This window comes from Perna viridis, chromosome 10 (assembly GCF_037379345.1).
Source record: "Perna viridis isolate PV_CMFRI_1.1 ecotype Kerala chromosome 10, ASM3737934v1, whole genome shotgun sequence".
In the NCBI taxonomy this organism is placed as follows: Eukaryota; Metazoa; Mollusca; class Bivalvia; order Mytilida; family Mytilidae; genus Perna; species Perna viridis.
The window spans coordinates 22977489-22989835 of record NC_142454.1 but is presented as its reverse complement, the minus strand read 5'-3'; the positions used below and the strand labels follow the sequence as shown (position 1 = coordinate 22989835).

Genomic DNA, 12347 nt, shown 5'->3' with positions numbered 1-12347 from the left:
TTTTATGCATGATTATTTTGATAAAATGTTCTGCAAATGAATAGCAAATTAACCACTCTTTTGGGGAATAATCAAGACACATTGTCGCTCCATAAAAACAAAAAAAAAACATATATGTATGCCATTTCTGCATTTCAGATAACATTTTGAATAAGAATCAGAGAGAGACGTGTGTTTTTTTCCACCACGATTCACCCCCTGCCTGATTCTTACAGTGAATAGCACATAAAACCTTTCCTGTGTCATATTTTTTAGTAGCTGGTTTACACTAATGGTTCTTGGCTCACATAAAAATAAATTAGGCAATAACATACCTCAACAGTTTCTGGGATTGCCAACTGGACTGGCTTCTGTTTCCACATATCCACATGCTGTAAAAATAAAAATATTGTAAATTTGTGAAATCAATAGCATTCAATTCAAAGGGAGAACCAAAATTTGAAAATCAAAGGACAAAAACTGGGCAAGGAAAACTGGACAGAACCAAAGATCAACACACAGATATCAAAAGAAAACACACAGAAAAAAATAAGTACATGTGACCTAGACTTGGACCAGGTGATTTTTTTGATTGATTATTGGGGTTTAACTCCCGAGCAGCGATATTTCAGCTATATTCAGGTGATGAACATGAAAGGGATGATAAAATGAACATGAAATGATGATAAAAGGAAAAGAGGGATGGGACACAAGGATAATAGGGTCAATAAATTTTGATTGCCACAAGAAAAAGGGAGGGATGGGTAGGGTCGGGCAATTTAGCCTCCAGTGGCGGAGCACAAAGGTTCCTACTCCTATTGAATATCACAGCAGGGTTCTTTAACGCACGAGGAACATGGCATCTTTCCCAACATGGTGCACAACTATAGTTTGCGGTCAGGTTTTCCATACTGTAGCCTGACAACCCCAGCAATGTAACATGCAAGGGGTACCCCATTCCATCACCTGGGGCACACAACTCAGTTGCTCTGTGGGCAGAACGCCTAGCCCCCAGATAGGTTTCTGAGCACTGTTTAGTCGCCTTATACGACAAGCTTAGTGCTGCTGCAGGCTTATTCTTTTGACACCTGGATCTGCACAGGGCTGGACCAGGTGTACTGGCAGAGTAATTGACCCTGTTCCTATTTAATAAGATAAGGAGAGGATTAGTATAAAACCTGCAGTGTTTTAGTCAACAAATTTCTGTTCATGAAAAAAGCATCATATAGATGGGTCTTTAATGCTGGTTTTATCTCATCAAATTAAATGAAGCTCTGTTTTATGTTGTTTAGTAATTTAACCACCAAATGAGGCTCTTAAGAATCATGATAATAAACAAAGTAAAAAATGTTTGTTAACTTCTGAAAAACCTACAATTATTCAAAAAGAAATGTTAATGATAAAAAATAAAAATAATTTCCCTACATATTACTTTATGATGATTTATGTTTTATTTTCTTTTATTGGTTTCTATGACATAAGACAAGTACACTGTTATTGTACCATAAAATGACCACTTCTTAATAATGCCTGACTAAACCATTACATGTATGTTAATAATACCAGTTAATACATGTATACATGTACATCAGGAGAAACCTCAAAATAACAAGCAACTCATCATCATAATCATGCCCCCCGCCATTGCAAAAAAAAAAAATTGAAGTGCAAAAGTCCCATAACTCCAGTAAAATTCGTCAAATCAAAATGGCAGCAAACAATCATACAAAATCTGAACCGAAATCTGATACCGGTATTTCTATGTCCACTTCAGCGTAGTGGTAAGGGAAAAAAAAACAAGAAAAATAAATCAAAAAAAAAGCCAGGAATCAAACTCTTAATACTGTTATTACACCATTTAAAATTTCCAATACAACTGTGTACTAACAATTCGTCGTGGGTACCAATCATAACGTGATTCATGTATGACAAAAACCCAGGGAATTCAGTTTAATTTTTTGTTCAGAAACAGTTCCTGATCAGATAACCAGTCTTAGTTTTTCATTTGGTTGTTGCACTTGTGAGATAAAAATTATACAGATTGTACATGAACAAGTACTTTGCAAGAGTTATCATTCTTGATTTTGTCAGAATTGGTTGATTTTAGTGAGAGATAAATGTATGATTTTCTCAAAAATGCTGATCTAAATACAGAAATGATTATTGTTTAGTAAAGGCATAGTTTGTTTGGTGGGTTTTTATACTCCATGAATCACTATACCGTTAGCAGTGTTTGAATTTTATGTGGACTGGTACTTAAATAAATTACTTGTTATGAACTTATAAAGTTTTAACAAACCACATAAATTAATACCCATAAATAAAATACCTTCAAAGAACATATACAACCCATAATAAAAACAGAAAAAAATCATAATACTATTATCTGAAGTACATGCTTTACCTAGTGTAGGGAGGACACCTAAATAAAAACCCTCATAAAATACATAAAAGGGAGTTTGGAATAAAATAGAAATCAAAATCTAGGATACAATTAGGTTACTGTGAAAGTTGTTTGTAAGTATAAATTGTTTTCATTTATCCATTTGTATTTTTACATAGTTATTAGTTAAATTAAGAAACAAATCACAGAAACTCCATTTCATCATTGTTTTACCATGAGATGACCATTTATGCCGCATTATTTTACCCCAAGCAATAGTGACGGGTACAGTATCTGCATAAATGGTCAGCCTGTGGTAAAACAATGATAAAAAGGAGTTTCCGTGATTTATTTGGATTCTAATAGGACAATATTTTACATTTTTGTGACATAACACGGTAACCTTAGACCCGCCATATTTGTCCATACATGTATTTGGCTGTACACTTTATGCTATATCAGTTGAAATGGTCGCTAATGAAACTTTGCTTTGTATTTTTTATAATGAAGGACGAGTACGATGTTTCATACAATGATAATTGTTATTATTTGATTTTACATATGACACGTGGCGAATGCTACCGAGTATGTGTGTAAGCAATTTTTTTGGAATATAATATAACTTTTCTAAAATATTTTTATCAAATATGAATTTGATGTTCATTCACACTGCTGAAATGAATGAAAACAGCTGATACATCAGAATGTTATGTGTGTTTGTTTACATAATTGTGATTGACAGTAATTTACACACAAACAAGCCACGCCCAATAAGTCGTGTGCTGCTCATAAAGCAATTGAAAATTGACCACAGTCGTGGTCTAAAAGCAAGTTAAGGATGTCATATTAGAATAAAGGTTAATGTCCTTGTTAAATTTCAAGTTTGCATAGATATTTCAAGTATCATGAAAAAACTATGTTATCACTACCTTGGAATAGTTCTGTGTAGTTTTAAGTTGAAACAAGAACAACTGTAAGCAAAGATAACTAAAGGATATTACCAGCTCCCCACCTAGTAACCATATAATGGTCAAAATGTGAACAAAGTTGTCGAAAAAGAAGTTGATGACACTTCAAATGTAAATCGAATGGCATACCAGTGTAAAACATCTATAAAAAATTCAAGAGGATGTGATAGGTGGTTGATTAAAAAATGGTATCGAAAAAATAATGAATGCAAGAAAAGATGGTCAGGAAAGGAAGGACAGACATCAAGATCACTATATGCCTCCCACAATGTAGGGGAATAAAAAAATCTTTCAAATTTTCAAGCAGATACTAACATTTACAACTTTCACAGATTTGGGTTAATAGATAATTTTAAAAGGAAAAATAATTGTTACATAGAACCCATGCACAAATTCTTCTTTATAATCATGTTAATCGATAGACTGTAAGTAGTAAATTGTAGAAAAGTGGAATTTAAAATTTACCTTATAGAGATTCTACAAGAGAAAGCATGCACTTACTTTCAAAAATGGAGTTTAAAAGAGCACAAATTTCACATACTTAATACAGAAAATATTGATCTGGAGATAACAGACAACTCCAACTTCTAATTTTTTTTATATGAAATTAGCTGTATTTCCAAAACAGTAAAAGCAATCACAAACTTCATACTTTTTTCAAGTCTTTTTAGACCAAATTATCCAGAAATGACAACATATTGTGTTTTGATGGGTAGACTGTGTATGCTACTTCCAGAAATAATTCAATATAGAAATTTTCACATACAGAATAAGGCCAAATAACTTAATTATTAGATTCTCATCCCCTCCTGCATTTTTTTCTTTTTTTTATTGGAGTGGGAATTTCAAAATAAGGATTTTTTTCGACTCAGTTTCTAGTATTGAGATACTATAACACACAGATCTTTCATTTCTCGGTGACTAAAACCATGTTTCTTCCCTGAAACTAATGTGGGTATGGATTTAGAACATATCTATACTTCAAATAGCTAAAATTAGGCTAGCAAATATCTGGTAAGAAATAAAAAATAAAATCCTATCACCCGCCCCATATTTTTTGTGAAGGTTGGATGAGAATCTACCATTTAGGTTTACTTGGCCTAATTCAATAATTCTGTAAATGACTCTAACACTAGTCATCAAACTGTGGCCAAGATTAAAGCATTTCCTGCCAAAAATCTCTCTACATGTTGCAGTTCACTTAGATCAAAAATTTGTATCCCTTTCATTCACAAAGAGAAATTAAAAAGCCTAATTTCAAAATGATGGAAATTATATAATAGCATAAATCTTTTCTGACAATAAAGATAATAACAAAATTACCAAACTCATAATAACAAGTTGAGAAGGGATCACTATTCAGTGATACAAACTGACAAAATCTAGGCTATCATAGCATACAATTACATATGTGCATTCAATCATCTACTCAGAATATACCACAACTTGTCCATACTCAAGGACAAGGATTTAAGGAGAGGATTGATTGATTTATTGTTGGGTTTTAAGGAGAAGAAAACATATTCAACATACAAAGGAGGAAGTTATGTCACATGGGTAACATATTGTTGAGAAATAAATCTTAAGGGAGTGTATGTTAACTGTGTTACATTCATCCTGTTTAGGCCAGTAGAAAATGATTTCCTGGTTCTCAAGCCCTTACTAGTATCTTTTAAGAGTGCCCATTATCCATTTTTTTTTGTCATGTCAAAGAGTTAAATTCATTAACACTATTTTCAGGCCTTCTATTATGCCGAAATTTCAACTCACTATATGAAATTTTCTATCAGCCTAACTTAAAGCTAAAATACTATTTGAATACTAGTATACAAAAAATACATCAAATTTTAATATCAATCCATTCTTCAAAGGGGCATAACTCAATACATTACAGGTAAATAGGAAATGATTTTTTTTTTATCAATATCTATACACCTATTGATCGTGGTAATTGCTTTTAATAGTGATTAAAAGATTGAAGTAGTTTTTTTCACAAAATTCATTATCAAAAAAAAATAAATATGATTGCACTGATTAACTAAGGAATGACACTTTCCTCCACAAGGTTTTGGCAGAGAAGATTATTTTTTTTGTTTATAAAAACCAACAAATGTGAAAGAATAAGTGTAAAAAAGAAAAGGAGAGTTATACAAACTGGTCATGCAAACTACATACAGCTTTTCCAACCTTCAGATTGATGGGTGGTTGGGAGCGATGTCGTTTCTTATGAAGGAAATCATACAATCGTAGCTCTTTTGGAGCAGGTGCATGTTCAAACTTTCGCTTCCTGTTGATTGATGCTTGGGAATATTTCTTCAATGACCTGAAAATATTCTGAGTTTCAAATTTTCTATTTATCATTTGTTTCAATTTTATCCTTTCAGATTTTTTAAAACTGATTTCTATCTACTATCGTGTGAAATAGCTTAATAAAATAAAATAATATTTAATAATATTTCAAATGGAGTTTAACAGGGTTTTAGATATAAAAAATTCAGTAAACTGAATCTACATTGACTATTGTCAGATTTTGGCAGTCATTAATGACAGGTTCAATTTTCAAAACATTCTATACAGTTTATCGATGGTAAGAAAAAGCTCATACAAAATAATTTTCCCATGTTAGAATCAAAACTCATTATCAGCAAATTAAATCATGCAAATACATTTACATTAAAAAAAAATATGACAAGCCCGTATCTGTAATATCATCATACCTTTTGATCATTGGTGTATCTAAAATTTTGGCCTCATATTGTAATTTATTTGCAACAAGATGTACTGCAGGTGAAGGATCCAAACATATTGGTTCTTCAGTTGCCAATAGCAACTGACTCTCCAATGTAAACAAATCATCTTGTGTCCAGCGGTGCCCATCACTGCTTAAGTTGTATATATCTGCTAACAGGGACTGGAATGTAAGGAACAAAGATGACTGACCTTAGGATCACAAACACCCTTGCTTGGCAAATTTTCCAATGAAGAGTCACAGCTCCTCATAATTTATCTACTTAAATTGTAGTGACGTTGAAATTTGGTATACATGGTATGGCATGAAATTTCATGAATTCTTGTTGGTTGTAAATGACAACAACATGGCAACTTGGCAAATTTTTAAAATGGCACACCAACAATGATTTAAATAACACTTTTGTCTCAGGAAGGACACATGTGACTATTGTTGGCATGCCCCAGAAAGGACATAAGGACATATATATCCTTTGGTGGTAGGCCACAGAAAAAAATAATTTGTTGTCATTCTAGATAGCTTCTTTTTTACATATCTGAATGAACAATGAAGAATAAAAAGATGCTATTTTTAAATCTAGGAATGTCACATTGTAATTAATGCCATCTGTGTTTTCAGAGCATAAAAAATAATAGCTAAAAGATTTTTCCTCATATAAATCAATGGTTTCTTTTAAATATTTCTGTACTAGTTTCATCAAAATCAGTTACATATATTTTAAAATCAATTTCATCATGTGTAGAAAAACTGACATTTTTTAAAATTATTTACTTCAATGTGTTCATTGGCCTTGACATTTATCAAAATTTAAATGAAGAATTTCATACAGTCATATCTACATGTTACTTTGTAAAGAAATTTTTACAGGAGCCCGTGCAAGTCCGGGTGTCAAAAGAATAGGCCTGCAGCAGCGCCAAGCTTGTCGTAAGAGGTGACTAAATAGTGCTCAGAACTAGGGGCTAGGGCACTCTGCCCACAGAGCAACTGGGTTGTGTGCCCCAGGTGGTGGAATGGGGTACCCCTGGCATGTTACATGCTGGGGTTGTCAGGCTATAATACGGAAAGCCTGACTGCAAACCATGGTGCACCGTGTTGGGAAATATGCCACATTCCTCGCATGTTAAAGAACCCTACTGCGGTATTCTCCCTGAGTAAGAACCATAGGGCTCCGCCACAGGAGGCTAAATTGCCCAACCCTACCCAACTCTCCCTATTTCCAGTGGCAATCAAAATTTGTCGACCCCAATATCCTTGTGTCCCATCCCATTTTTCATTTCATCGTCATTTCATGTTCATTTTATCATCCACTTCATGTTCATCGTCTGAATATAGCTGAAATATTGCTGTTCAAAAACACCAATAATCAATCAATCAATCAATACTTCACAGGTTTAATACATTTGATTTTGATAGCAAAATATTTCATTTATTACATGAAAATACAAGTAACCCATTATTAAATCACCTGTGGAGTAGGTCTGAGCAGGACATAATCAGTTTCATATCTGTTACCATCCCCTGTCCTCCGATAGTCCCTGACCTCTAAGATGACACACCCACTGTAGAACACATTGACCTAAAAATATATACCTTTATTAAACTCCTTAAACCTGTTTCATACATTTAATTTCATTAACTTACATCTAATGTATTTCACCACATTTTTTTTTTATCTAAAAAAGGAAATTGAAAATAAAAAGAGATAAACAGCTGTTTACATTTATCTAAAAACAAAATACAGCAAGTAACAGAATTCCAAACTATATATATTATGTTGCCTGATTTTTTCATCTCAATATGTTAGCTTATTGTGATTTTAAGCTTTACCTATGAAGAACCAGGAGGTATTTGCAAAATGGGTAAAATCAACCAAAAGGAGTATGCTAGAGTTGACACCCATTGTGTGTTAAAAGTTCAAACAATCACTTCCAAACTATGCATATCATTTTCAACAGATTGATTTTTAGCTATTTATGTATAGGACCTTGCTGACATTATGTTCTTTTGATTTACAGTGAGCAATGATGGCAGAACAGCAAGTAAAGATTTTTTTTACATTAGATGAACTGACAAGTGCTTAATTTATTTCCAGCAGGTGCAGTGTTTAGTCAAAGTAAGCATACTTGTATATTGTATACATCATACCTGAGCTCTGTCTAACAAATCAACAAGAAAAGGTGGAAGCTACAAAGAAAATATCTAATTTAGTAAAGTAAAGTAAAGGTAAAGTTCAGAGAATAAGGTCATTATTACTGACAATTATTTAAACTAAAGATTGTACCTTAAAGAACACAGGCATTCAGTGATAGTATACCCAGTAGTAAGATATATTGATATAATACAGGACTAATTTCCACCAAGAGAGCTATCAAAATCATGCAGAAGACTCTTAGGTTATACAGTTATTCTCTCTTTGGGATATTCACATTTTCAACCTTTTTCTACCAAGAACTGTTATGAATCAGTGAAATTTCATTTCAAATTGCTATTTTCTTTCATAGTGTATATTAAAAGATATGAAAACTAATTATAAACATTCAATTTCACCTTCATAGCCAAGAGAAAAGCTTTAAAAAAAATAGTAAACAAACAGAAGTGGTCTTACAATATTTTGTATATAATGACAGCAGTGTAAAGTACATAACCTACCTCTGAGGCATCAACATATTCCAGAAATTCAGCTGCCTGAAATAAAAAAAAAATCTTTTAAATGATTGACAATTCAACTCTACAAAAGCAGCAGCAATATCAAGGATTCCTGCTATTTTGTATACACAGTGAATCCTGTTTAAGTCAAAACCTCTTTTGGACTATAGTATTTGTTCAGTTAAAGCAGGTGTTTGGCTTAAGCAGTTCAAAATGTTTAGAAATTTTGGAATATACACAAGTTTTGGATAAACCCACAGCTTGGTTTAAGGGGGTAGACTAGGGTAAGGGACACAACTCAGAGATAATTTTACAAGGTCAACAAAGCAGAAATTGTCAAAATTGAAAGTGAATATACAGTAACAGTAAAATTAAAATAGCGGAAAAAAATCATGTCTGACAACTCTTACAAATCATAGGAATGTTTGTATTCACCATTTTACATCAATCTAATGTAAGCACCAATGTTACTTGGACTGATTTCATTCACTTTCAAAGGAAAGCTTGAAAGGCTTTGGTGAAATTGAATATGATACAAACATATCACTGATTTCAAGAGTTATGTCCCTTACGTTTCATTGTATTTGATATTATGGCAACCAAAAGCATCTTATTGACTTGACCCTGAGGACCCAACTGTGACCTTGACTGGGTACAGAATTGTCAATATTTTTTATGAGCAATATCTACCATAACTTAATTTCTGTCTGATATAAAATTGGGAAAAAATAGTACAAGCCAATAAATGAAAAAAAGTGTCATTTACATTTTATTCACCTCATATGGCAGTTTCAGTGTTTCTGTTTCTACACCATTTCTACCTCTAATGATAAGAGAATACCCTTCACTTCCTGGATAAAGATTGAGAATTAAACATTCTAGTTTCTCCTTTTTCACTAATTTGGCAAGCAGGTTGGTTGCAAAAACTTGATCCTGAAAAAAGACATTACAATTACTCCATGAATGCTTCAGCTAAGGTTAGTGAAAAATCAGCCTAATTTGGCTTGGAATTTATATTGAAAACTTTTTAAACTTACAGTTTCTTCACTAGTCATTTATAACAATCACTGGGAAGTCGTCATTAAAAGTCTAAAGTGTAAAAAAAAAAATTGAAAGACAAACAGTTTTTTTATTTAAAGTATGGAGACTTAAAAACATTTTGTCAATTTTGCTTACATCACACTTTGTGCAACAAACCACTGATTGTTACTAAAAATAAAAATAATTGTACATGTGCACCTACCGATTCCTCTGTTTCTTTTGCTTTCTCCTCTAAATACAGATCTGTCAACTTCTGGTGAATAGATTTGCTACATAAAAAAGGACATGTGATGAAAGGTTTACTTGGTAAAGTACATATTTTTTCATGAAGTGTAATAATCAAAATTTTAATGTTTTCTTTTAGAAAAGAATGCACAAAAAGAACTATACCTTCTAAGTTTTTAGAGAAAAATTAAAGAGCTACAAAATGTATGCCATGACTGCTATTTCAAAAGAGGAAAACATTTTACAAATATAAAAACATAGGCACAGTTTATTAAACAGACCAACAACAATTGTTTTCTATGTAATGATAAACTTATATTCACACTGCATTACCTTCTATTACCAGAATTTGTCTCTTGGCTTATGTAGGACTCTGGATTCTGCTTAACTTTCTGTATAATGAACTACAAAAAAATAATAATAAAAATATTATAAAACTGAAATTTAGTAAAAATTAAATGCTGTCAAACTAAGTTAAAGTATTTTGGGCCAGAATGTCAGCAACAACCTATATACATGTACATGTAGGTAGGGGTCTGAAACATAGCCTAAAATTGTTCTGTCTAATGTGATTGTTTGATCTTTAACACAGTCATAGAGTGGATCCTTTGTTTATTTTTTTTCAAAAGGAAGACAAAGAAAAACACAGAAATGAAGCGACATATTTATAATTGAAAATAATGGCCATTCCACTTGTGTCTGCAACAGTAGTATTCACTGGTGAGCCTTTTCAGAAGGACGTTTTGCATATCACCTATGGTTGAGACATCATCCATAACAACATGGTGGTGCACTAAAGTTGTTATGAGGTACATGCACTTGTATACAATTTTTGTCTTTTGTAAGTAGGATAGCCAGTTTTTAATGTGTGACTCTTCAACAGGATCTAATACGGACATCATGACAAGAAGTTTTAGTAAATTTTGTTAGAAAAATAACAAAATCGACATTATTCTCTATGTAATTTACTACAAAAACTAGTAAATCAAACCATTTGTATCTGCTTGATTGCCATGACAGAAAATCAAATATTTACAGTGTACAATGAGTATGCAAGTTAAAACATAACAATGCCTATCAAGTACAGACCTCTGCATATTCAGTTGCTTGACTAAATGATTCCATTTTCCATTTTTGCCTCTAAAGAGGTCTTATCAAAACCTTTCACATGATATTCTGAAAACGAAAAAAATGAGGGTTTATTAATGAATGCATTACATTTGTGCACATGTATGTTGTTGAGCATTAAGTCATGAAACATTTTCAACAAGTTGGGAACAAAGACCACAATAACCAACAAATGTATTGAGAGACCTTCATTTCTCACTAAAGAGACAAGATTATTCCTATTTTTAGCCATGCTAGATTTCCTTATCTCACTACCCGTGTCATCACAATAACGTATTAATGAATTTAAAAAAAATCTGCAAACAGGGCGTTCTGAATTTGTGTACTAATAACATAATAATAATTTTAAAAATATGAGAAAAGAATCTCGACCAGAAAATGCAAGACTAGGAAATCCAAGACACCCTAAGGTAAGATTTAGATGTTCTCTAACTCAGCTGAGCCTGGTTAGAGAACTGGAAATCTAACCTCTGGGTGTCTGTTATTTCTCTGTCTTACATTCTTAGCAATGTTAGATTCTAAATTTGCCAGATGGCTCAAATTTTCATTGTAATATACCTCTGTGGAGAGATATTTTCTTATTATTTGTTATAAGCACTTTTAAGCTTACCATAGTACTACAGATTGCAAGATTCATTGTAATTTTTGAAGTAGCTGCATCACTAGCATCACAAGCAAAGCTTGCTTTTAGACGTATAGTAATCGTCTAAAAATTTGTAATACTGACACTTCAGAAAATTGCTTCAAGGCAAAACACAATACATGAATATGTATCACAAATTATTGATGCTTTTGAAATTGTCAAAAATGCTTATTTATGCTTAACTCGCACATAATCCTTAGGCCAGTGTCATCCTCATATTATGTACGTGATTTTTCATCTACTCTTACCTAAGGGTTTTTGAAGGGACTGATGGGGGGTTTAAGGTCTATAACTACCCGTTGGGTCTTGCACGAACGAAATGAGGAAAGGGACAGGACTTGGCTAATCTAGTGTTGAAATATTGTGTGTAATGAAGATTTGATATAAACTCATTGGAAATCGCAACTGAGTATGAATGGTATTTGACGGTCACCAAGTGGTATCTTAACCAACTTATTCTTACTTCAAAATAGCAAAGCAGCAAAAAATGATAAGAAATGAACATAAACAACATACAACAGTAAAAAAAATAAATGAACTCTTCCGGTTTGCTCAGTAGCGCCATCTAACAAAGCCCAATATAGT

General features: G+C 32.5%; 1 protein-coding gene across 6 annotated transcripts in view; it reads right to left on the bottom strand.

Annotated features, from left to right (window-relative positions):
- Positions 1-12347, bottom strand: part of LOC148605006 (uncharacterized) — a 28450-nt gene extending 16103 nt beyond the window's left edge. For 4 of the 6 annotated variants that reach the window (XR_015915840.1, XM_088548323.1, XM_088548325.1 and 1 more), the window contains exons 1-11: positions 12226-12326; positions 11081-11167; positions 10325-10395; positions 9969-10035; positions 9503-9658; positions 8729-8764; positions 8225-8263; positions 7545-7655; positions 6048-6241; positions 5506-5653; positions 315-371 (exon numbers count right to left, since the gene is read on the bottom strand). Coding sequence is in view for 5 of the 6 variants with exons in the window: in XM_088548323.1 (XP_088404449.1) it covers positions 315-371; positions 5506-5653; positions 6048-6241; positions 7545-7655; positions 8225-8263; positions 8729-8764; positions 9503-9658; positions 9969-10035; positions 10325-10395; positions 11081-11116 (915 nt within the window). In the remaining variant the exon portion in view is untranslated. Of the gene's footprint in view, positions 1-314; positions 372-5505; positions 5654-6047; positions 6242-7544; positions 7656-8224; positions 8264-8728; positions 8765-9502; positions 9659-9968; positions 10036-10324; positions 10396-11080; positions 11168-12225 lie in introns of all 6 variants that reach the window. The other 2 variants (XM_088548324.1, XM_088548326.1) reach the window with 2 other exon arrangements.